We start from the raw sequence: 26885 nt of genomic DNA, 5'->3' as shown, positions 1-26885 counted from the left end.
TATACATTAGTAGGCCCCTTTAAGAATTGAATGATCAATGGAATTTTGAAATATGAAACCTCTTCTGAGGTGCGCTTGAAAAAGAACAGCGCAGCAAGGTATCCTTTAATTGTCCCTATCTGGAGCCCCAGATTGGCTACATGCAGTGGGAAAGAAAGCACCATTGGGGTGCCACATTAAAAAGTGTCCACATTCTTATCTTTGCACCAGTTACTGAACTTGTTCCAGCGACATCGGTATAAATATTTTGTTGCTGGCCTTCTGGCCGAAAGCAAGATCTCCATTAGGTCATCCGGAAGATCCCAATCCTTGTATCTCAATCTCTCAGAAACCATGCGTGAAGGTTGAGTGTCTTGACCTCTGGATAGAGAACCCGACCTTCCTCTTGCGAGAGAAGATCCTCTTTTTGAGGAAGACGTATTGGAGGGCAGATGGACATGTCTAGAAGGTCCGGGTACCACGTCCTCCTGGCCCAATCCGGGGCAATTAGGATCATGGTTTTCCTGAACTTTCTCAACCTCCTGATTACTTGAGGAATCACGGGGACTGGGGGAAACGCCTACAGCAGTGGAAACTTCCACTCCACTACGAATGAGTCTCCCAGAGCTCCTCTTTGAGGAAAATCCCTTGAGCAGTACTGATCGCACTTCCGGTTGATCGCCGTGGCAAACAGATCCACTTGAGGGGTTCCCCAAAGGGCGAAGATCTCCAGAAGGACTTCCTGAGCCAGCTCCCACTCATGGGAGACCGTGCTCTGCTTGCTCAGAGCATCTGCCGCCGTGTTCTTCTCTCTGGCTAGGTGAATTGCCGACAGAGAGATTCCTTCTCGTATTGCCCAGAACCAGAGCTGCATTGCTTCTCTGCACAGTGGCAGTGACCCTACACCTCCTCTCTTGTTGAGATAGTACATGGCCACTGTATTGTCCGTCATTATCAGGACATTCTTTCCCTGTACAGAGGGCAGAAAGGCCTTCAGAGCTAGTCTGATTGCCCTCAGCTCCAACAGGTTGATATGTAGTTTGGACTCCGATGGAGACCAACGACTGCTGATTGTCAGATCGTTGGTGTGTGCTCCCCACCCCGTGAGTGAGGCGTCTACTCCGGCCATGGTTGCCAAAAGGACTCTCCCCTGAGAATGTTGTTGTTGCAAGCCCACCATAGAAGATCCTGAGCAACTGCGCTCGGGACTTGCAGAAGATCCGACATATTCCCTGAGAACTGGGACCACTGAGTTCTGAGAGCCCATTGAAGGGATCTCATTCTCAATGTGGCCTCTGGTACTAGGAAAATGCAGGATGCCATGAGGCCGAGCAACCTGAGAAAATCGAAGGCCGGTAGATGTTGGGCATTCTGAAACTTCGTTACCATCTGCTGGATGTGGAGAGCTCTCACTTCGGGAGGCGAGGCTTTTCCCGATGAAGTGTCCAAGACTGCTCTGATAAATTGGAGTTTCTGGGATGGTATCATGTCGGACTTCTTGAAATTGAGGGAGAAGCCCAGTTTGTGGACAAAGTGGCAGGTGATCGAAACCGCCAACAGTTTGGTGAAAACCCTCGGGGCGGAGGTCAACCCGAATGGCAGAACTCGAAACTGATAATGAGAATTGCCAATCGCGAACCTCAGGTACTTTCTTTGCCCTGGATGGATTGGCACATGAAAGTAAGCATCCTGAAGGTCCAATGATACCAACCAGTCTTGGAGTTGTAGAGCCTGAAGGATCTGAGAAAGGGTCACCATCTTGAACTTGTCCTTCTTGAGGAACTTGTTCAAGTTTCTTAAGTCCAAGATGGGTCTCAATCCTCCGTCCTTTTTTGGGATGAGAAAGTATGGAGAGTACCAACCCCTGTTCCTCTCCGCTACAGGTACCTGTTGTATGGCACCTTTCTCTAGCAGGGTTAAAATTTCCCGCAACAGGAGCGGGTCTGGAATTTTTACGGAGTGGGCTCCCGGTGGATGATTCTGAGGCCTTTTTAGAAAGGGGAGACAGTAACCTTGAGCTACTATTTCCAGTGCCCAAACATCTGAGGTAATGCCTCGCCATTCCTTCAGATGTTGAGAGATCCTGCCTCCCACTGGTGTCTTGTGGAGCAAGGTCTCAGAGAGATTTGGAGGCGGCTGCAGGAGTTGCTGAGGGCAAAGATGCCGCTCCTGAGGCTGATTTCGCACCTCTTCCTCGTCCACCACGAGGGAAGTTTTTTCTGCCTCTTTGAGAAGCCTGTCCTCTTCCTCTACCAAATGAGGAGTAGTAGCGAAAAGAACAACCTCTCCAGGAAGATGATCCTGAATAGGTTTTCTGAGGCTGGCACTAAGAGATTTAGCTGCCGCTTTCGAGGTCTGGAGTTTTTCTAGGCTTTCGTCAGCCTTACTGCCAAATAGCCTCGAGCCATCAAAGGGCATGTTAAGGAGTCTGGATTGCACATCCTGTGCAAACCCCGACTTCCTCAACCACGCAAATCTGCGGAACACAGTGCTTGTAGCCATGGATCTGCTGATGCTATCAGCAGTATCCAGTCCAGACTGGAGACATTCCCCCATTGCCTCCTTTCCGTCTTTGACTATATTCAGGAAGCCTTCCCTTTCCTCGCCTTCTGGAATATGCTCAGCACGCCGCCGAAATACAGTCCCACAGGGTATGGGTAAACCTGGCCAGGGTACAGGTGACATTTGTCGATTTCAGGGCCATGCTACCTGAAGTGAAAACTTTACGGGCCCAGGCATCAACTTTCTTGTCCTCTCCATCCGGAGGGATAGTGGGATATGCAGTTTGTTTTGCTGTGGATGCAGCCTGATTAACCAGACTTTCTGGAGTCGGATGCCTGTTTAAATATTCAGGATCTGTACCAGCTGGTCTGTATTTCTTTGGGAAATTACTATTTGTAGCAGCAATGCTATCAGGATTTTCCTAATTTTTTTCTACTGTTCTCTGAAGAGCCCTATGAAAGGGGAGAACTGGGTCTATTTGGGGACCTTTGACAATTATATCTGTCATGTCGTCCTGTTCAAACACGGGTGAAGTGTTACCCCAACCCATGTATTCTACTACCCTGTTCTTAAGACCCTGTACCCCGAGTCTGCATGTTCTGCAGGGTGAGGTTTGGCAAATTCTAACTCTGGGGAGGTGTCAATTCCACTAGCAGAGTTTAGAGTATCACTCAGGTCTCTCATTCTAGATTCCTGATCAATGAGTTCCTCAGGAACTTGTCTTGTGCCATATGAAACTCCAAAGGGAGTGACTTAGTCTTCCTCTGAGTCAGATTCCTCATAAATTGAGGACATAGCTTGAAAAAAATCTGTTCTGGGCAATGGAGTAACTCTCCTTTCTTCCTCAACAATTTCCTTCGAAGGAATAGAAAAATACTTCGAGGTTGTCGACGGGAACTTCGAAGACTTCGAAGAAGACTTCGATACGGGTGTCGAAGATGCTCTTGGCTTCGATGCTGAAGCAGTCGACGGCGATGGCGTCGATGAGGCCGTCAAAGCCTTCGATGATTTGAGCTTTTTATGAGGCACCGGAGATGTGCTCGACTCTCGAGGAGTCTTCGACTCACGAGGAGCATTCGACGACTTGGCGTTGACTCGAGTATCTTCGATACTACTGGCTTTTACCAAGGTAGTTCTCGACTTCTCTTTGTCGTCCAATGGAGCGACCTTAGAGGAATGGCTCTTCCGAAGTTCTTTCGAGGGGGTCGGGCCGCATTCTCGAAAACCTCCATCTTTTTACGGAATTCCTCCCATTTTCTGGGGGAATTTTGTCGGACATCGAATTTCTTCGGTCGACTCAGAAGATGATGACGAAGAGGGAGATCTATGTCTCCTCTTCAGTTTTTTGACGAGGAAGAAGGGTGTCTCGATCTACTCCTAGATCGAGATCTCTTGGAGTGTCTATGTCGATCCGATTCTTTTGAATCGGTCGCTTTCTTATGCTTTTTGGACACAGCCTTCTTAGAGGCTTCCCTCCCCACCGACAGTTTACCTCTCCTCTCACGAAGGGCCTTCTCGGTCATGGACTGACAGGAACCACAGTCGTCAGTTCGGTGACTAGAACCGAGACACCAGAGACAAACTCAGTGAGGATCAGTGATCGACATTTTCGATCCACAATCGATACACTTCTTGAACCCAGTCTTGGGTGTCGAAGGAGTTGAAGAAGATGACATTTTCACGAAGAAAATCTCGGAGCGTGCCGTTCACGATAGCAAAGCGTTCGGAAAAACAGAACTGGAGCAACGGGCGCGGCTCGAGCTACTTATACCATCAGTGACGTCGACACGGTACGGAGACCGTCGAGGGACAATCGACGCCACGACCTCGAGCACAGCACCCTCTGTTGAGAATTTTTTTTTCCGAAGCAGCGAAGCTGGAGATAACGAATTATCATAAAATGAGGAATACGTGGGAGGACACAATCCATTCGAAAGGGCCCTGCACTGACAATCTTGTATTTCACTGACTCTTCTTATGTAAGTAATAGCCACTAAGAAGGAAGTCTTGTAAGTCAGGTGTTTGAGACTAGACTTATGCATCGGCTCTAAAGGGGGTCCCATGAGCTTAGCCAGTACAACATTGAGATCCCATCCTTGCGGCGTGTTTGAAATTGGAGGGTGGAGACTCTTTACTCCCTTCATGAATGCTTTGATGACGGGTACCTTCCACCACAAGACTTTACTGTGGGAAGTGGTATAGGCTAACAAGGCCGCCAGGTGGACCTTTAAAGAGTTGAATACTAACCCTGAATCTAGCAAGCGGAGCATAGAAGTTAGAATGTGAGAAGGAGTACATTCTATGGGTTAATTTGTTTTGACTGGCACCAAATTACAAATCTTCTCCACTTGTCAAAATACAAGTGCCTAGTGTTAAGCTTTCTTGCTTCTTTCAAGATATCCATACATCTCTGTGGCAGATTAAGATGACCGAACTCTATGACTTCAGGAGCCATGCTGCCAAGTTCAGTGAGTGAGATTGAGGGTGCACTGTTAGTCCCCCGTGCTGAGTGAGCAGATTGTATGGCCACAGGAGTTTGATGGGATCGCACATCACCAGCTTGCACAGATGTGGACAATAGGGTTGTCTTGCCCACATGGGAGCAACTAGGATGAGCGACATCAGTTCCTTGTGGATCTTGTTCACCACTTTCCTCATGAGAGGTGTTGGGGGCGAAAAGCATATGCAAATTTCCCTGGCCAGTTCATCATTAGGGCGTTACCCTTGGAGCCTGACTGGGGACACCTGACGCGAAGTCTGGGCATTGACTGTTTACCACTTGTAGCGAACAAATCTATTGTAGGGAAAATCCATTGAGAGAAGAGGTGTTCTACGATCCCTGCGTGTAGTTGCCATTCATGTTCCTCTGGTAAGGGATCTCTGCTCAGAGAGTCTGCTAGAGAGTTAAGTTCCCCTGGAACGTGCTGTGACGATAGGAACATCTTCCGTTGAGTGCCCATCACCATATTTGTTGTGCCCCCTGTTTGTTGACGTAAAGCATCACTGTTGTACTGTCTGTCAGGACTTGCACTGATTGGTTCAGTAGGTGAAACTCAAATGCCTGAAGGGCTTTGAATACTGCTATCAGTTCCAGCAGATTGATGTGGTTCTGCACTGCCGCCTGAGACCACAGACCCTGAGCTGTGTGGTGAAGGTAATGAGCCCCACCAGCGAGCGAGGCATCTGTCGTGACAATCGCTTGTATTTCTGGATTGTAGAAGGGTTTTCCCTTCAACATATATTCTCTCGTCCACCAGCAAAGATTATTTACCCGTGTTGGCGAAACGACCACTAGATTGTCCCACTGACCACTCGCCTGAGACCACTACTTTGCCAACCACTCCTGCATGGGTCGCAGGTAAATGCAAGATGCCACCATGCCTAGCAAATGCATAGCTTTGCGCACCCTTATCTGGCGGCCGGGCTGATAATTTGATATTTGCAGCAACATATTTTGGACTCTTTCTTCTGACGGAAATATCAACCCCTCTTGTGTGTCTATGACAGCTCCAAGGAACTATTTGGTTGTGCTTGGCTCTAGGCTTGATTTTTTCTTGTTGATGGAGAGGCCCAATTGAAAGAGAAGGTTGATAGTTCATTGAATGTTTTGCCTGCAAATTGGGGAGACTCATCTGTAATGAGCCAGTGGTCTGGGTAAGGGTACATTGGGATTGCTTCCCTGCGCAGGTGTGCTGTCACCACTGGCAGTACCTTCGTGAATACCCTTGGAGCAGATGCTATAACGAAGGGCAGTACTTCAGCTTGGTAGTGCTGGTTGGCCAACTTGAAACGCAAGAATCTTCTGTGCGCTGGGAACATTGAAATATGAAAATAGGCATCTCTCATATCCAGTGTTGCCATGTAATCCCCTTTTTTAGTAGCGGGATTACCTCTTGTAGCGTAGTCATGCAGAACTTTAAAGCTTGACATACTTGTTTGCAGGGCGTAAATCTAATACTGGGCGCATTGTTAGATCTTTCTTTGGCACAAGGAAGTACGTTGAATAAATACCCTTGTTTACCTAGTTGGCCGGGATGACTTCAATGGCTTCCTTTAGTAGAAGCATGGCGACCTCCTTGAGGGGGATGCGCTGGTGTTCCTTTGAATGGATCTTCTGATGAGGGGGGTGTTTGGTGGGTTGTTGGAGGAGCTCTATACAGTATACGCCTGCTACTGTGGACAGCACCCATCCGTCTGTGGTGATTCCTCTCCCATGCGTGGGTGAAGCTGGATATGCGCCCTCCTACTGGAGAGGCATGGGAGGGCACCTGAAGCGGATAGTAACTGTTTTTGGGGAGGGGTACTCCCTCGAGAGGAGTTGCCCCAACCACAACCACGGGAGCTATGTGGTCCTCTAGGGTAGTTCTGGGAGGACTGCCCCTGATTGTTTCCCCAGGATGTCCCTTGGTTCTGGTTGCAATTGGAACCTTGCTGTGAATTTTGGCAGCGAAAGTGGTGAAAATTGACAATCCCCCTCTGAACAGATGGTTAATTGGCCCAATGATGAGTGTCATATTACTCCTTGGCTGTTTTCAGGGCGTCCTTGATGGCCTTGCCAAAGAGCACACTGGGCTCAACGGGCATGTTAATTAGGGTGTCTTGCGTCTCTGATTTAAACCATGATTGGCGCAACCAAGTGTGATGTTGATAACTGTCCCCTTTGTAATTATCCTACCGACGTGGTCTGCGGCGTCAAGATTGGTTTTAAGTAAGCAGCTCGACACTGCCCTGCCTTCTGCGGCCACCTGGGCTAGCTGAGATCTAAGTGGTTCTGGGGCCGATGACAGTAAGGCCGAAACCTCATCCCATTAGTGGCAAATGTAGCTAGCCAACAGGGTAGAATTGTTAGCAATTCTAGTTTGGAATGCAGCGGAGGAAGCCACCTTCCTGCCCATAGTGTAAAGCCTCTTGCTTTCCTCGTCAGGCAGGGCCTCAGAGGAAGCTAGAGGAGTACCCACCCTCTTTCATGTTGTAGTGACCATTAATTAATCCGGCTTTAGTTGCCCCCTGATGTATGATGGGTCAGAAGGTCTAAATAGCTTCTCAATGCGGCGATTCACCACCCGCGTAAGATTACGGGTCTCCAGCGATGGGTATATCTTTCGCTCAATGGATTTGAGGAGAGGGATAGACTGGGAGATAGCTTTCTTGTCTCCTAGGGTTCCATCTATGAAATCCTTACCTAGTTCTTCCTGTGTAGGTATCTGAAAATGCTCTGCCGCCTTGACAAGCACCTCATATAGCATGGGTTGATTGTCAAACGGTGAATCAGTGACTGGGGGGTCCTGATTAACAGGTGAGTCCATACCATACATATTTACCTCAGGGTCCTCATTATCTCCATACTAGGTGTCTGCTGCCTCATCCTCATGATAAGGGTCTGCTGCCGCTTGAAAAGAGAGGTCTTTGTGATCCGAGTCATGGTCATAGAGGTCAATGACTGTGCTCTTCACTGGAATCTCGGGCGAGACCTCTTAGCAGGGGGTTGAGTAGTACTTTGCGAACCAGAGGGAGCTGTAGTGGGGGGTATTGAGTGGTAACTAGTGAAATAGTTAGGATCCTTTTCAGAGAAATTGGCCATGAAGGACATTCTTCGCATGACCCTGTAAATATCCTCAGCCGACCACTGGGCAGAACTAGGGATGACTGGCGGCTGAGAAGGGAGGCCTAAATCTTCAGGAGTGGGAGGAATAATGGAAGAAGGAGGAGCCTACTTTTTCATGGCAGAAGACAAAGAATCATGTGATGAGTGTTCTTTACTCTTAGGCGTGGGCCTACCTCCTGTGACTTCTCCCTATGATGGGTCTTAGAGGACTTTTTCTTGGACTCCCTCTTTTTACCCTGGCTTTCAGTAGCGTGCTTTCTAAGTGGGCCAAACTCAACTGTATGGGATTGTGTACCTGAGTTGTCGCAGAACGTCGAATCTCGAGTGCAGGCTGAACTGGAGCCTCGTCAGCGGACGATCAGCCACCGGTAGGGGGTTTTCACGCGACATCTACCGTCCTTCGACGGCCGGAGCATGTTGTGTGGCGATCTGGAACGAGAGTGCCCAATGGACAGGGATTCGACGGACCTCTCCGTAGACGTTGTGCGTTGCCGTCCGCTCGAACCGTGTGTCGAGTCTCGGCTGTGGGTTGTGTGCTTATTGGTGGATGCAGATGTAGCGCTACCGCCACCGGATGTTGTCCCCACAACAAGGCTGCTGGCCTGTCTCTCGGGGCCAGTGCTTGAACTTGGGTAACCGGAGTCACCCTGTTGCCTTTGTCGTCAGATACTGTGGCGTTGCTGCCATCGCTGAAGGCACCTTCCACTTCCATGGCCTCAAGCTGCCTGGCGTGGTGGGCCCAGGGCTTAGTAAGGTGGTCCTTTAGTATATTGGGCTTGAAGAGCCTACACGCCCGACAAGAGCTCTCGACGTGGTCTCGTGGGAGACACAGATTACACACAGGGTGTTTATCCATCCAAGGGAATTTCTTATTGCACTAGGGGCACAATTTAAAGGGGGTACTTTCCAAAATGGAATATATCGGCAGCTAGGCGAATATAGTGTGTAAGAAAGGGAATATGCATTATAAATGTCCACCCCCCTCTCTCCCTACTGCTTGGGCCGAAGCCCATAGCGGCCTTCCAAGGCCGGAACGGGTCCGTTGCCGGGAGTCTTACAACGGTCGTTCTTTGTTTTCACCGGCGTCGGATGGTCTAGTTAGCCGGTGATTATAAAGGTAGCAAGAATAAACTATCGTTAATTTGATTAAAGTAAATGGCGATATGCCGAAGGAGAACTCTGCTATAAGCGTCCGTCTGAGATGGCGGAAAAAAACAATCTGAGGGACCTCGATGTGTGAAGGACCATGTGTACGGTGGACATCACACTAGGGATAGTATTACTGGCACGCCTTGTCGACGTTCCTTTTCGAATTTCGAAAACAACAACTGTAATACTCCGCAGCTTCCACTAGATGTGGGCCTATGCACAGCATGTGATCTAAGCAGATTCCACAAGCCTCAGAAATATATATATATGCATTGATGCTTTGTTTGTAGTGGAGAGAGGTTTGACGCGCATTCAATCATAGGGAAAGAGATGCAGAGCAAAGGAGGAGATGTATAATGTAAAGTTTAATGGGCCATGACTGTAGACATGAGGGATGCCCACTGGGGAAGGGTAGCATCAGATGTCCGACTGCTCCTGGAGGTAACAAATAAATGATTAGGGAGCTAGAAGAGAATGCAGAAAAAAGGCAACAAATTGAATGCAAGGTTGAACAAGGTCAGAATGAGAGCGGGATCAACTACAGTGTCAAAGGCTGCAGAGCGGTCAAGGAGGATGAAGATGGAGAAGTTAGAGACATATGTCAGGGGCCGTTCAGTGGAGTGACAGCTGTAGACCCACAATGAAAGACGCATGACTATTAGCCTCCAACCAATTGGTGATCCGGTTTAAGATTACACACTCCAGAATTTTAAAGGAAGTGGGGGGGAAGAGGGACACGAAAGAACACCATGACTGTTGGCTTCCAAGCAACTAATGATCCTTTTGGCTACACAATCCAGAATTCTAATAGTGGGGAAGAAGAGATGCAAGCTGAGAATTGAAAGGACTATTGAGTTCTGCAGAGGACTTCTTAAGGATATGCCACAACATGGCTACTTTGAAACAGGCAAGGACGATCCCAATAGTGAGGTAGAAGTTGAAAAGGGAGGAGACATAAGAGTAGGTTAAAAGGTACTTTTTCTTTTATAGTTTGTGGAGGAAATAGGTCAACCACTTGCCACTGAAAAAGTTCAACTCCTGCTTTAGGTAATTGCTAAAAACAGCTGTTTCTTTAAGTCTCTCTTTCCATTGTCTGTGAATATCTTCCAATCGCAAGCTGAACAGCACAATGCGCCTCATCACGAGTTGGGTGCTAACCCTGGCGGTATTACCGCCATGGCTATTAGTCCTACCGCCAAAGCCCCTGGCACTTTTAGTGCCGGATGCGGAACAGTTAGTCCCCATTCCCCATTGGGCCCATTCGGGAATTTCCCATTCCCCATTGAGCCCAATGGGGAATGTTTGGCGCTATTACCAACGGCGGTATTCGCGCCAGAGGTAATAGCACCGAAAATCGGCAGAATTGCTGCGGAATTGCCCCCAGTTCTGAGCTGCAGGCAAATCTGCCAAACTCGTGATTTGGCAGACCGTAAATGGAGCGGTAATAGCGTTACCACCGCATTTAAGGGTTACCGCCAAACTCGTGATGAGGCAGACTGTGTGGGTAAACCCAACATTTCTGTTAAATAAATGTTTGCAGTCACGCATCATTCATAGCTTTGAGTTTTTCACAGAGAGTACAAAGGTTTTAGACTGTGTCTCTGGCGAGTAGCCATGCATTCATTTAATGAGTTCCCGACTTATTTACTGACCATATTTTCCAGGTGAATCCATCTGTGGCCTCTTCCAGGATGCAACTCTAATGTATCCCTGATAGACCCCTGACCTCTCAGGGTTAGTTTGGTCCAAAGACACCCTGTCCCTTGCATGAGTCCCCTTGTGCACTTAGCTGTGTTTTCACATGGCTGGTGGCAGATAATCGCTTTGTTTGTGAATAGTGAAATTCTGCCTACAGAATGCATAGAATACCGTAGTATGTGCTCCTGTGCTAAATGTCCACAGTAAGCATCACAGTTAACTTTGTGTGGAAGGAACTGAATGGACCATATATGGTCATGCACTGTGCCTGCCTCGTACAGCAAAGGCATGACAAGCCAAGACCAGATCTACTAAATACTTTAATGGCAGCTGGGATTCCTGAAAAACACTTGTTTTGCATTAAGGAAGCGTTTTTAATATTCTTTAGTCAGAATGTATTACTTGCAATTTGTTATCATAAGTTGAAATAAACAAACCCTCACCTATGTGCCACACTTCCTTCTTGAATCTCCTGAACAAATATTCCTAATTCTCCACGGTTCTCACTCTTCAGACCAACGACACTGAATCCCAGGCCACCGCTCGAAGGTTTAACAAGCTCCATTATCTCCACATGACGTCCCTGTAAAACAAACCAGAAGAAAAAGTTAGAAAATAAATGACAAGGCTCAAAGTAGTTGAGACAGCAGTATGTGCAAATTGACAATGGGTAAACATGTATGTGCTCGGAGGATCTGTAACTGGTAGTAGTACAAATCCAAGCCTCAATATCTCTATTGAATAATGTGCCAGTAACTAGTAACCTGGCCTTGTCAAGAGGGGTTGGAGACCCCCTCAGCTGGGAAGGGGGCCTACCACGAAGTAATCAAGAGCCAGTCCTACTGCTATGGGGAACAGAGGCAGTTAAGAGAGTTCCAATTCCTGTCCTCCCCTTGAACCCATTTGTTTATTGGCAGTACACCTTTGTCTCACAGCATGCCTCTTAAGCAAAATGCTCACCAGAATCTTTGCATTATTTCTTTGAACAACGTAGCAGACCTGGGCAGTAGCCAGAACCAGCAGGGAGGGACTGAGACATCAACTAGTGACACATCCTCTTCGCACACAGAAGCCCGAGAGAGAACTGGCCAAAACAGAGCTACCCTCCAGCAGATTCCACTGACCACCATATGATGCCTGAAGCAGAGAGCAAGCACGTAAAGAGAGGCAACCGAAAAGCGAAATGCACCTATGCAACGGCTAGGACGACCATGCTGCACTCCCCAGCCACAACCACAAACACTGGGGGAACACCAGGAACTTAAAGGGACGCGGACCCTGACCCGAATTGCTCTTACCTTGAGGAACTTAGGACGAACACTTCCTAACACGAAGTTGGACACTGGAATAGCTGAGCCACCATGACTCTTCGGCAGCGGGCCTATGTGCAGAAAAGAGTTGGGGCTTCGTCCACTATTTAACATTTTGTCTGATGGTAACACCTCCCAGGTGGGATAGACAGGATCAGATTGGTCAGGGAAACGTGGTCAATGACAGGGCGGGGTGGTGTGGAGTGGCAATAGGAGGAAGCACAAATAGGGCAACAGAAAGCAGAAAGGTGAGGGCTGTTCGAGTGAGACCAGTGAAGGAGGAGGTGACAAATGAAGAGGCCAGCACGGGAAAAGTAGGAAAAGCGGAATGTGGAGGCAATTTCTGGAGAGGGTGAGGTATTGGTTAGTGAATGCAAGGGTACTGCGTTGTATAGGCAGTTAAGATAGCTTAGTGGGTTGAGCACTAGCTGCTGAGATCTGTGTGTGATCGGCAGGTCGCAGGTCTGAATCCCAGCAAGGCCAACTTAGCCTTTCATAATTCTGAGGGCCACAATTTGTTTTTTAGCAACTTAGTTTGGGCTGACGGTGATGTGTGTGTGAATATGTTCTATGTACAGCACTTAGGAGTAAGCGCTTAATAAATATCATTAAATGCATAATAATATTGTGAGAGTGTAACAAGTGTGATTAGGAAGGAACGTGTAGGGTGTGTATGTGAAGTGTTTGTGAGTGGTAGTAGTGTGTGGGGAGTAGTAGTAGTGTGGAGGAGGGAGTAGCAATGTGGAGGAGGGGATAGGAGTAGGGACAAGGGAGTAGTAGTGTTGCGGCAGGATTAGCAATGTGGAGGATGTAAGAGTATGGACGAGGGAGGGCGTGGTAATATCAAAGGGTAACATCAAAGGGTGGACGTGGGACCAAGAAGGGGCGAGAGATATTGAAGGGACAGAAGGAAAGGGGAAGAGACAAAAGGTGGGTGGCGTTGGAGGAGAAGAGTAGTGAGAGGTGGATAGAGGAAAAGGAAAACGTGGGTGTGATAGAAAGGAGACCGAGTGGAGCAGAGATGCTGTAAGGCACAATCCCATACCCATTTAGAACACTAACGAATGAATAGAGTAGGGACAGTTTTAAGACGTCCTTGTGGGAGTTTAGATAGATTAGGCAACAGTCTCAGAGTGTTGGAGCATTCATTCTTTGGGCCATCTGTGTTAAGAACTAAAAAGCAATCTCCCAATGCTCAAGGAAAATAAAAATCTCTCACACCACTCAAAAAGCAATGTTTATCTCTACCATGGTACTCAGCAAACTGGATTACTGTGTGGGCCTAAGCCTCGTCTTACCCTTTCCTTATTCACTCTTCACTACCCTCAACCAAGTTCACAACTTCACTGCATGCATCCTCTTAAACCTACCCAGATCCCCCTCAACGTGTCCCCATGAGCCATGCAAAAACATCTGCAAGGAGTTGTATTTCTAATCTTTTAAATTTATGTATGGTCCTGCCCCCTTGCAAATGCATCTCCAGTGGTGGCCCACCACTATGGGCCGGGGCCAACGCCCCTTGCCTAATTGTCAAGCAGCACAGTCCACCTGTGTGCTTCATTTGCATTAGGTACTTCCCAATATGCAGCTTTTTTTTGTTTGGATGTGGTGCCCTCTGGGCTCTGCACCAAACATAGTGCAAAATAATGAGAGGCCAGTGGGGTGTCAGACACCTGGGCCCTCCATCTCTCATTATTGCATAGCCACGCTTACTGGCAGGAGAACGTCCCTCTCCTGTCAGTCAGCATGTTCATGCTGCAGAGAGGAGGGCCATCTGGTCCTCAATGGTGGAGCGGCGTGTGTGGAGGGTGTGAGGAGTTAAGGTACTTTTTTTAATGTAATATGTATGTGACTTCCTGGAAATGTTGGCTATTTCTCAGTTTACCCTCCACACTGAATCTGTTTGTTGCTTCCATGATCACAAGTCTGGTTTTAGAGCATCCAGGGGCACGGAAACTGCTTTTCTGAACACCCGTGAATATTTGCTCTCAAATCTTGATTCTAAATCTCCCTCTGTCCTCATTCTACTCAACCTCTCCTCTGCCTTTGATACAGTGAACCACAACACCCTGATCACACGTCTCAGTGATACGCTGGGCATCACTGATCAGGCCCTGGCATGACTAACCTCCTTTCTCTCTGACTGCCCATTCCAGGTGGAATTGGGGTCCTTACTCTCGCTACATGCGGTGTCCCTCAGGGATCTAACCTATCCCCCAGGTTTTTCAATGACTACATGGCCCCTCTGGCCGGTATGATAGCCACCTTCACCTCCAACTTTCAGTGTTACACGGATGACATGCAGCTCTCTTTCAGGCTACCCTCAGCCTCTTCCTCTTCCTCACTCACACCTAACTGTCTGTCCGCAATTCAGTCGTGGTATACTGCAAACGACCTCTGCCTTAATGCCAGTAAGCAATCATAACAATAAGGTCCAAGCTGCTGGTTAAATAATTCAAAAAATGTGTTTTTAAGCAAAAATAATTTAGATGTACAGTTTGTCATTTTTTGTTTATAGATTAATGCCAGAAAGACCGAGATTATCCTCATCGGGACCCATGCGCCTGCCATCCCTCTTTCTCTCTGGCCAGCCTTCCTGGGCCCTGTGTCTCCACCTACCAACGAGCCAAAAACTGTGGGGGACATCTTTGACTCCACTCTCTCCATCTCGTCTCACATCGCGGACATCTCTAAAAAGTCCCACTACCAACTGCATCCTCTCTGAGGCATTCTACCCTTTCTCACCTTCCCCTAGACACACTCTGTCTCCAGAGCCCTGGTCCTCTCTAGGCTGGACTTCTGCAAAAGCCTCTTTCTCAACCTGCCCCCTTCTACCTTCTGTCCTCTTCAACTCATCCAGAACAGAATTGCACGACTTATCCTTGGCCTCAAGCCCAGGGACCGCATCTCTCTGGCGCTGAAATCCCTTCACTGGCTCCCCGTGGCTGCAAGAATTAAGTTCAAGACACTTGCGTTGTCCACAACGCTTTCTGCGGCTTGGGCACATTTATCTGCAACACTCTCTTCCTAAATACTCTACTTCCCGAGCCTTCCGCTCGTCTTCCTCCAACACTCTGCGGGTGAGCCACTTCTCCAAGCAGAGACTTGGGGGGAGATCTTTATTCACTGCAGGTGCCTCCCTCTGGAACAGCCTGCCTGCCTCTCTCCGTCTTGAGCCAGATCGACTTAAGTTCTGGAAACTCCTCAAGACTTTCCTCTTCGCCTCCTCCTTCCCTCTCCCCTGCTAACCACCTCTTTCTGCTCTCTCTCCTCTACTTCTGCTCAGCTTCGCTGACTGGCTGCCTGGTGTACCTTCAGAGCCTCACAGGTCCCAAGGTTTTCTAGCCAGTATCCTGCACTTGCCCCCAGGCCGTGCACTTGCTGCAGCACTACTGCACTTCGGTTATGAACCATGAGAGTGACATCTCTCTGCACTTACTCAAGTTCTGATGGGACTGGGCAAGCTTGGTCCCTACCCCCCGCCCCCAATGCACTTCCTGTTCTGTTCACCTGCATAATCTGAATGTACCATGCTTAGTAAGATCGTTTGTCTTGTCTTCCCTATGTCTTTCCCTCCCATGCATGGTTGCGCTTTGTTGTGTATAGGCGCATAATAAATAAACAATGAATCAATCACGTGTTATGTTGGTGTGTTTATTTTTATGAATGCGTGCATGCAGGAAGACGTGTGAATGCATGTGTGAAAGTGTTACATGTGTGCATGTGTGTGTTTGCCAGCCACCCCCCATAAATGTAGTGGCCCCGCTAAAGCTTAAAATGTAGAGGTTGGGGTTGCTGGTGGCATGGCATTCCTTTTTGCTGTACCCCTGATGCACAGTGATACGTGTTAAGGGTAAAGCAAGCATGATAACTGAAAATGTTATTACATGGGTAGACTGGCCTAAATTGAATGTAGGTAAATCCAGCCACGTAATAACACTTATCAAGTTTGCTTTACCTTTGATACACAGTAACTGTGCATCAAGGGAAAAGCAGTGCATCAAGGGTAAAGCAGACTAAGTGTTATCAAGGGTAAAGCACAGTAACTGTGCATCAAGGGTAAAGCAGTGCAACAAGGGTAAAGCAGAAAAGTGTTATTACATGGCTACACTGGCCTATATTTAGTCATGTAAGAACACTTTCCGTGTTTGCTTTAACCTCGATGCACAGTTATTGTCCCCATTTCCATTGAGTCCGAGCCACGCGCCGGTATATATTGCAAGTCCAGCAGCAACCTGACCGTTTTACCAGCAGGGTTACCGCAGGACTTTTAATGAGGCCCAATGTCTATCATTTGACCTCGTCAACCTTAAAATCTCTATATTTTGAGCCTGTCTAATCTTTAGTATGTCTGCCTTGTGACTCTTTTCACTCTAGGTACTACACTTTTATATAGGATTTACCTGTAGGTTATCTCTTCTGCTGTGTATTAGGTAATGTGGGGAATACTGTGTTCATTCATTGTGGATTCTGAAACTGACTATGTCATGATTGAAACTCATAGTTTGGTGGAGTTGTGAAACCTCTGCAATTCTAATATAGCAGTTGTTTTACCACTACCGCCACACTACAATGAGGCCCTTTTATGTATGTGTTATAAACCTCAATAACTTATTGAAACTTGTAGTTACTTAATGTACAATTCTATAATTAAGAGTGCATATTTCTCAGTAAGCATTGTAGTGTCATTTCTTTGGTCATCTAATGTGATTAATTGTACCTGTCCTCCAGCCTCTTGCCATGCCCCGAGTGAAGTCAACACAGTTTAGCCACTGCTACCCGAAAGAGTGATTTGTGTATATATTGTGGTTGGATACCTGTCTTACCCTTAGAATAGAGGTTTTCACACCCCTCATCAGAAGCATATATTTTCCCCCATACATAACCCCACCTTCCATCTCCCCTGCTGTCACTTGCCTATACTAATAATTCTATCTTGTAACCTCCACCACTGGGTAGGGCATTGATGAACACAAATTCTAATAAATAAATGAAAAGCCTGTGAAAAAAGTCTCTCTAACAATATGTCTCTTGAGTAATCTGTGGAGTTTCATGGTTTCAGGTATATCCACTTTCTTAGTAATAGGCCATAGGATCTGAGCAACAATTGTAAGCTGCAATTATCAGTCAATAAGACAACATGCAACTACCTGTGATGTAGTAACAATCTTGAGGAGTGGAGATGGATTCTGGTGGTAGGGGGTAGCCACCGGCTCCATGATGGTAGCCTGGAGGAGGGATATGAAGGATCCCCCAGGGCATCTCCCACTTTTCTAACATATACAGTGTGAACCAACCGTAATGCCTCCAGACACTGACACAAAGAATTCAGATAGCGTTAGGACCACACTGCAACAGCTGTTTGCAAGGCGTCCCTGCAAATGCTGTGCAGAACATGGGAAGAAAGACATTCACGGGACACTGGTATGCAGATAGTACGGCAAATGCATGTTTACCAGATGCTTGCATGCAGTCAGAGATGAGACAATGGGGATCGCAAGCATCCGCAAGTGGCCATTCTAGGACAGCAGAAAATCCACACAACAGCAGGAAGAAACATTGATGTAATCAGTCTGCTGCCGTGACAGGATGCCCAGATTCAAAGATGGCAATCCCACCTTTAATAGATTCCGCCCACAGAACAGCAGATACACAAAAGTAATTCCGACATCAGAAGCCAAATATGGGTCGGACGAGGGGCACAGGACCATCAACAATAATGAGCAAAGACCAATTACCCCCGACTCCTCTTAAATCCTCATTATCTAAATCCCACACAGAGCCTGGGTATAAAAGTATTACCGAGTTTTACTAAAGTCTACCTGTGGTAGGATCAGAGAAGACTCCCTCTTCGGTGTACAGGGATTCTATTCTTATGTTTGGCCTAAACTATCCAAAAGGTTTGGTAGCTATGGCTGAGCAGCCAGGCTTAGTCAAGGAGGGAGAAGGGCTGTAGTTGTGTGTAACTACTTTTGAGCACATTTATAGGCAAGGAAACACACACTATAGTGATATAAAAATATGCTTATTGTGAAGGCATCATGATGCAAGACAGAGACAAAAGACGTATGTTTCAAACTCAAGCACTTTATTAAATCAAATGTCAGGATGGTTGAATGTCTATCTTGCCCTATGGTAAGGTGGGATTTCCCTATCGGAATAAAACTAAGGCAAGTCTGAGTCAAATATTTCCACTTGCAAGTCTGTCTGTGTCCACAACCTATACTTGCCCTCACCATTTAGACTAACAATGTGTAGGGATGTTAATAACCAAAGAGAAAAAGTTCAATGCAAAGTTTGATGCTTCTTCCAGCTCTCAGCTTTCTTTCGCCAAGTATAGCATAGTCCCACAAAAGTCTCAAGATCACCTCTCACTCGCTCCAAGCAACATAGCGCAAGATAATCCTTGTGGTTCCCTTCCCCAAGTCTCATGCAAAACAATTCTAAACAAAAAAGGGTAGGGTATTGAGACCTTACTCTCAAGACAACAAACAAATTTTTCAGCGTCAGGGCTCCCTTCCCCAAGACTTCAATTTCACCTTCACCTTTTGTACTTGTTGTAATTGGTTTGATCAGTTAGTTCTCCCAATATGCTGGGTCTTCAGTATTCAGGGTTCACTGGTCTATGTGCAGTTGTCAGACCACACTGTCCACCCGTTACAGGTCACGCAACCAGGATCCCAGGGCTCTTCGGCCCCTTGCTGGTTCCTTGGCACTTGCTCCTGTGTGTGTAATGGGTTCTCTTGGTGTTTGTCCCTGTGCTCCACGATGTTCCTTGGCACTTCTGTGCACCAAGGTGGTTCTTGGCACTTGCTCCTGTGCACCACAGTGGTTCTGCTAAATGTCTTTAAGTGTGCCTCTTGGCCTCATATACAACATCCCACTATTTTTGGCTTTCCCTTTATCAGCCTCTTGGGTTCTACTTCAATGTTCCTATAGGGCTTCCCGTGTAAACTGCTTAATGGTATTAATGTGCTTTCAAGATGCATTCCTCTCCATTCAATAGCTAAGTGTTTCTTAAGGGTTAAGTTTCGTTCTGGAAGGAAAACACTCTTGTGTACTCGAAATGCATTCTTGTTCTTGGAGTTCAAATTTAATTTTGAAATACACTCTTGTAAGTTAAATATAAGTTTGCTTTCCATTCGGTATTCAAAATGCACTTTTGCAGTTGAATATGAAATGTGCTCTAGTTCGGTATTCGAAATGCACTTTGGTAATTAAATGTAGGTTTAACTTCAGTTCAGAAATTCAAAATATATGGACCGGCACTTGCCTGCGGTCCATTTCGGAGATCCCCCGTGTCTGTGTGCCCTTCCGATGCTCACCAGCGGTCTGCTCTTTCTCCCGACGGCTCCTGCTGTTTCCACTCCACTTCTGGAGTCGGTAAACACTGCTGTTGCAAGCCCGGTTCGCCTGCAGGATATCACTTGCTCTGGTTCACATGTTGCTTTCCAGCGGACGCGGACCATGTCCTCTGTGATCCGGGTCTGCCAGCGTCCTGGTTCGGCATCCAGTCCCACCCCAGCTACACCTACGAAGAGCGGGTCCCTTGCTGGTCTCTGCCACGCCGGCCTCCCTGCGTCTCTCCCTTCTGAAGCTTCTCCCTCATTTTATGTACCTGCAGCCTTTTAACAAGCTGCAGGCGTGCCTGGTTAATTAGATCTGCCTGACCATAGTTAGGAAGACATGCCTGATCTTCAAAATGCTGGAGATGCAGCTTCTTCATCCCAGTACCTAAGTGAAAAAAATGTGTGGTGTTCATTCCTCTTAGTCTCCTCTTCCTCGTTACAGTACTGTCATATGTTACTTTAGGGAAAGTGAGGGAAACAAGCTAACAATAGCCCATAAAGTTTGGGTTAGGGTCAGGTTGGTTGTTGGAAGGGGGATACCATGAGGGAGATCATGTCTCTCTCTCCCAATGGCATCCCACACCCAGACCCCAAAGACCATTCACCCAGGTGATCCCCCTCGCTTTTCCACCCCCAGGGTCAGGATCCAAGAGCGATGGACTTTCCCTGGCCACCTGCGCAGAGGACCCATGGGGACTGGGAGTGGGAACGCGCGCAGGTTTCTCACATTATTTATTATATATACTAGGCAAGATTTGTTTGTTTTGTTTATTTGCTTACATAGCGCACCTAACTCAGAGGTATCTGGGCGCTTTTACTTAGTTTACAACATGGTTACTGCAGGACAAGAATATAGATAGGTAGATGCTGTTTTGTACAGGATATATACATTTTGTGATGGATATATACAAAGCTTCAATACATAGCTTAAGGACGGTCTTGCGGTATGACCTTCAGGGGTCACCGGGTAGAGCATATCTAAGCTATAGGCATGGTCAGGTCACGAAGCTTAGTCAAAAAAATCAGGATAGTACATTGTGGCAGTTAATTTGCTTGAGAGAACAGCCAAGTTTTAATCTTATTCCGGAAGGAAAGGAACACTGGGTCTGTCCTTAAGGCAAGTGGTAGGGCGTTCCAGGACTTGGCTGCTAGCACTGGGGAGCTGGCTCTTCCAGCTCTAGTCAGTTTGAATTTAGGTATGTTAAGACAGTGGGCGTAATTTGCTCTAGTGTGTCTGTTGGAATCCTTTCTGGAGAATTTGTCAATCAGATACTTAGAGGCGGAGTTGTTTAGACATTTGTGAGTAATTGTAAGAGTTCTGAATGTAATCCTGTCTTGAATCGGGAGCCAGTTAGTGTTCCATCGGATTTGAGAGATATGATTTTAACGTGGAATATTTAACCCTGTTCTGAGAGCGTTGTTTTGCAGTACTTGAAGCTTGTGAATGTCCTTTGGCTGGTGCCTAAGTAGAGAGTATTGCAAGTCTGGTTTGGAGAGTATAAGGGCTCTTGCAAGGGTGGTACAGCTGCTGGTGGACAGGAAAGGTCTGTAGGAGTTTATCTGTTTAGACGTGTACGCCATTGACGATGAAGAGGCGTTGACTTTTCTGTGTAGTGACAAGGCGGAGTCGAGGTAGAAGCCTAAAGTTTTTGCTTCCTTGTCAACGCTAATATTGTTACCATCAATATTGAATGAGGAGTATTGGGGACCTTACTTAATGAGTCTTAACTTCGAGCCAATGAGCAGAAGCTCAGTTTTATCGTCATTAAGACATGAGCCATGTTTGGCCATCCAAAGCTTGGATTTTACTGTAGATTTAATTTAGAAGTAGTAAGTCTGAATGATAGACACCTGATAATATGATGAGTATTTGCGTATTGCCTGCGTAGTTTGTATAAGATATGCCAAGGTCATCTAGGTGATCAAACGGGAACTTTGTGAAAAGGTTATAGAGGGTAGGGAAGATACACAATCCTTGTGGGACGCTGCAAATGATTGGGGAGGGTTCAGCGGATATAGTGGGGGAGAATACCCTCACAGATCTATCTGAAAGGAAGGAATTGACCCAGGCTGCCGCTTTGGTGGAGAATGAGTCAGCTGCGGTGAGGTTATTTGTTAAGATGCTGTTGTCGACTAAGTCAAACGCTGCCGACAAGTCGAGTAGGAGGAGAAGAGCCGGCTTTCCATTATCTCTTGCCGCATCCATTTGGCTTTTTAGAACCAGGATGCTGTCTCAGTCCCGTGTCTAGGTCTGAAACCGGATTGCAAGAGGCCTAGAAGGTTATAAGTCTCGAGATGGTTTTGAATCTGAATGTATGCCGCTTTATCTAGTATTTTTAGAAGAAATGGCACTGTAGTGATCGGTCTGAAGTTAGTGGGAATATTTGGGTCAAGATTCGGTTTTTTTTAGGAGGGGCATGACCCAGGCATCTGAGATTCCTAGGGAGGGTGTAAGAGGCAAAAAAGGAATTTATAAAAGATGTGATGAAGGGGGAAAATTCTTTAGCTCCCTCTTTTATGATGGATGTTGGACATATATCTCCTTGGCACCTGGGTGGCTTAAGGCTCTTGATGACAGATTCTACCTCAATAGTGGTGACTGGATTAACTTCGAAGGCTTTGCATCGATTGGGAGACGGGTGGTGCTGGGTGCTATGTTTAAGTTGAGTGCTGTCTAGGTCACTCGTTTTGGCCATGGCAGATAGGCAGGATCTTGTAGCTTCAATTTTTGCTGCGAGTAGTGCACTTTTATTCAACAATGCCTTCTGGATGTTAGAACACCAGTTGGCGTCTTTATTGCACAAGTCAGGAGGGGAGATTGGAGATTCCAACTCTTTAAGGATACTAAAGAGCTCCTTAGTACTTGATTTGGAGTTATGGATTCGATTTTTTATACATTTTTGTTTTAAGAATAGAAGTTTTGTAGGCAGTGGAGGCTGTCGAGAACTTTTCCTTGTTCTGAATAGATGGATTTTTTATCCAATACGCTTCAGCATTTCTTTTGGTTTGACGTAAGGTTTTCAATTCGGATGTGAACCATTTGTTGAGGTGAGCCAAGGGTTTGGCTTTCCTAAGTTTAAGAGGGGCTAGTTGGTCGAGGGCGTTAAGTAGATTCTGATTATATGCATCCACCAATTTAGAAAGATCTGAATTGGTGGGCAGCTGTTGGTTAGCGATAGGTTGAATTAGTGGAAATATGCTTTCTAGTGAGATTAGGCAATTGTTTCTGGTTAGAACTAATGGGGCTTTTTGATCCTTGGGTATAGATTGTTTAGAGTCATGTATTTCGAAGGAGATGACATTATGGTCTGACCAGACACATGGCGAATTGGAGAGAATGTTTGTGTTACATTTTAGGTCTGCTACCAAGTCTAGAGTTCTGCCTTTACAGTGAGTAGGGTCTGAGATACGCAGTGAGAAGCCTAGTTCTGTGATAGCATTTTCTAAAGCTAGAGCATTGGAGTCTAAATTATCGTGCAGGCCTAGATTTATGTCGCCTAGATGCATGATTTGTGAACAAGGTTTGGTATTTTGTGATAGAAGGCATGTAATGTCTTCCTCAAAGGAGGAGGTCTGGCCGGGTGGTCTGTATATAATGTGAATAAGAAGTTTACCTGCAGCTGAGAGAGGGAGTTTAACGGAAAGGTGTTCTCTGGAGGGGAAGGGAAGGCTAGCGCATTCTCTAATGCCCAGAATGTTTTTAGCAATAATGGCAACCCCACCCTCGCTGGTGGTAGATCTGTCAACTCTGATGATGCTGTAGTTGTCTGGGTCTGCTAGCATTAGTGCAGGGCCTGCTGCTGGGTGTAGCCATGTTTCTTGATCATCGCTAGAAGATCAAATTTATTGGAAGTGATAAGGTCTGTTATGTCTAGGTCATGTGCAATTAATGATCTGGCATTGATAAGGGCCCCTTTGATATGGAGAGGTTCCGACTGATTGTGAGGAGGGGGCGTTGGGCTTGGATGTTATTAGAGACTGGGGAGTGTATGTTTGAGGACAGTCAATGGTAGTGTCTTTGAGATTTGGGTCGAGGGATCTTGTGGTATAAGGTACTATTGGTATTGGAGCAGGAACAGAGTCTTTCGTTCCTGCTGGTGGAGGAGCAAGGTAGGTTCCTGTTGTTCACGGTGGTGTGTACTGGGTGGTGGTCTAGTATGGAGAGGTGAGGGTTCCAGCTAGAGTCTGCGATGCTTAGGACTTGATGTGCTTTTGTGGGCGTGTGCAGGAGTATTTCCTTTTACCTGCATTAGAATTTAGGAGCAGTAGTAATAACAATGTAGTGCAGAGGACGCTCCGCCAGTACGCCATGGGTGAAGGTAGACACTTGCTGTTTGCTCAAGAGGCGGATCCAGTGTCCTAGAAGGAGCAGGTGAACAAGGGCCAAACAAGGAGCACTGCCAGGGGCAGCTGACTAAGCTAGTTGAGGCTGACAGGTCTGGGGGTGCCAGTATTATTGAGCAAGATGGGTGACAGGGGCAGGTGTACAGATATATGTACGTTTTTCTCAGCTGTGGATGGGCTAGAGCTGCAAGGAGTTTAGAGATAGCAGAGTAGCATAGGCAAAAAAGTAACCAACCATAGGCAGCTAGTGACATTCATCCTCCATAACAGTCAGGCAGTCATCAACGAACACATAGCAGTGATAGAAATCAGGCAAGTATCAATAGTTATTATAGATAGATAACGAGGCTGATAATCCAATGGTAGTAGAAGAGTACATGGGCAGTGCTGTATAGGAGTCAAAAAGATAACAGGCCTATGGCATTAAAGGCAAGATGTGCAATGATCGGACTGGCTAAAACAAACAGTTGTAGTACTCTAGAGCAAACAGTTGTGGTACTCAAACAAGGGTGTTATGATAGGCAAGTAGCACAATCCGGTTGAGACCTGAAATGTGTTGCTGGGCATGCAATGATGCACTGGGGTAGATTAAGTGCAGCAAAAACTATTTGGTAGAGAGAGGAATTAGCACAGTACAGTAATGCACGTGAACACAAGGTGGGCAAATAGGCAAGCTGTGTTGTACAGGGCCACAGATTGTGTTTCCTTAGAAGGCCGTGCAAAGACAAACCTGCTAAATACGACTTTATGCTGGTTCAGGGAATAGGACAGCGTACGGGAAAGCCGTAATGAAGGTAGGCGATCCTGTGGATGAAGCAGTCTTTAAAAGGGGTGTGGAATGATAAACACAATATAAGAGCAGATGCCTCACATTTAGGCGCAAGAATTTGCAAATAGGTCCATGAAATACAGGAGCTCTTACTGCACATTACTGGTTGACTCCAGGGATTCAGTGCTGGAGAAGTGCAGTAAAAGTTAATATAGATCCTGTTCTTTGATGTGAGGATACAGGAGAATCCTGGTGCGAATGGGGATCCGATGGGGCAGCGCGACGTGTCCTACGGCCTTAACGGCCTGGACAGGCACAGACAGGAAAGTGCCTCTAGAGACGTGCCTTCAGTGGGAGGGCCGGAGTTCAATTCAAACCACAATTAAGGTAAGTAAGGAAAGTTCCATACATATATATTTATAGTAGAACGTTTGCAGTAGCAATACTCAAATCACAGTTAGCCCTTGCTTTAGGTTAGCAAACCATTAATCAACCAGTTACTAAATAGCAATATTGGTAGTTTGGATGACTGTGTAGGCCTAATCTTTGGCAGTCCAACCCTATCTGGGGTATGAGAGTCTCAAAAAGTCTACTACTGGCACTAGGGAACCAGTGGCGGTAGAATAAAGGAAGGCAGATGCTTTTAAAAACTCATAAGATTCTTTTAAATAATAAGTAACAAATTCTGATCCAAAAGGTTCAGGGGGACAAGGTAGGCCTAAAGAATGGATGTCTCAAGGAGCTCAGAAGGAGTGAAAAGCAACACAAAAGCTGCCTAGGTAAGTACCTAGAAGTTAGACAGTACCTTCGAAGTTTAAGAGCAATGTCAATGGCGGCTCCCCCAAGTAAGACGACACCAGATGCGGTTCAGATATCTGGCCTTGTTTGCTGGATGAAGAACTTTTGGCGGGAGCAGATGGTCAGACTCGGTCACAGGGATGCCCAGCAGATGATCTTCATGGCACTTGAATGTGGAGGCTTGAGACAGACTATTTTAGCAGCGACGGGTGTCACCCAGCAGACTTTCTTCCTTCTCTCGGCTCTTCTGAGGGGACTTCTACAATCAGGAGGAAATCTCTGTACGCCCAGACAGATACCCACAAGTTTGCAGTTGGACCGCGCTTGACGAGTTGATGCACCGTAGGCAGTGCCAGAGGTCCCAGTGTATTTCGGTATTGCAGTTCTGGCAGGTCACAACACTTCATGTAATGGCTCCACCTTTAGCTGATCTCGAGCCGGTTAGGCCCACCAGTCCAAGGGAGGATGTCGTCGGTCTGGATCTTCCCTGTCGCCCATAAGAACCACTGGAGCTGCAGCGGTCAGTCAGTCAGCTTGGCGGTCACTGGAGGAGGCAGCAGTTGTCCTTATTCTTCATTCTACTTTCTTCGGAATGGCACTTCCAGTGGGCGACTCTTGCTTCAGCATCAAGACCCTCACCTTTAATAGAGGAACCCAGCCAAACAACATGCAAACACCATTCAAACTTTAAGTGGTGGCTGTCTCAAGGAGACAGCCAGGCACCCAGACATAACTGGATCCAGCAGACACACTGGAGGACAAAGACCTGAGGCATTTCAGTGTCGTCCAAGCTTCCTGTCCTACCAGACACACTGGTGCCTCTGGTCCGGCTTCCCAAAGGGAGCCCATTGAAGACAAAGGATTGAGCAGAACCTCCCCCACCCAGATTAGCAGAGGAAGGCTCAGGGAAGGGCAGGCCATCATGAGTTGGTGAAAAAAAAGACAGGCACCAGTTTAGGTCAATAGTGACCCCTGTGCCCTTCACCGCAGCCGCGACAGCAGCCTGTGTGTAAAAGTCACAAAAAGTCAGTAGATAATAAGCCACTCAGATAGGTTTGCCACTGTAACTAAAAGGTTAAAGGAGTAGTGAGAAAAGGGATACATGTTGTCCCCTCAGCACTCAACATAAGGTCGGGTGTGCTGATCCCACCAAAGAAAAGGGACTAGGTAGAATGTTCACACAGCTGTCGGAAGCGGCCTCTTTGTTTCCTGTTTCTTACTACGTGCGGCGAGCTGCGGCTCAAAACGCCTGTGGGTGCTTTCCTCTGAACTGATCTGAATCTGATCCAAGCGGAGAGCAGAGCAAGGCGAACAGACGTCTCTGTCCTGCCTGGTTCCAGGTCCCCAGAGCTGCTGCACGGTGTTGCAGTGTTGCAGCGCGG

At 47.0% G+C, this 26885-nt stretch overlaps 1 protein-coding gene across 17 annotated transcripts in view; it reads right to left on the bottom strand.

The window, feature by feature from the left end:
* Window positions 1-26885, bottom strand: part of MPDZ (multiple PDZ domain crumbs cell polarity complex component) — a 1735289-nt gene that overhangs the window by 1449286 nt on the left and 259118 nt on the right. For all 17 annotated transcript variants that reach the window (XM_069626067.1, XM_069626068.1, XM_069626072.1 and 14 more), the window contains exon 5: window positions 11377-11516. In XM_069626067.1, the coding sequence (XP_069482168.1) occupies window positions 11377-11516 (140 nt within the window). The remainder of the gene's footprint in view (window positions 1-11376; window positions 11517-26885) is intronic.

This window comes from Ambystoma mexicanum, chromosome 6p (assembly GCF_040938575.1).
Source record: "Ambystoma mexicanum isolate Mex_15411 chromosome 6p, UKY_AmexF1_1, whole genome shotgun sequence".
Classification (NCBI taxonomy): Eukaryota; Metazoa; Chordata; class Amphibia; order Caudata; family Ambystomatidae; genus Ambystoma; species Ambystoma mexicanum.
This window is presented reverse-complemented; position numbering and strand designations above follow the sequence as displayed.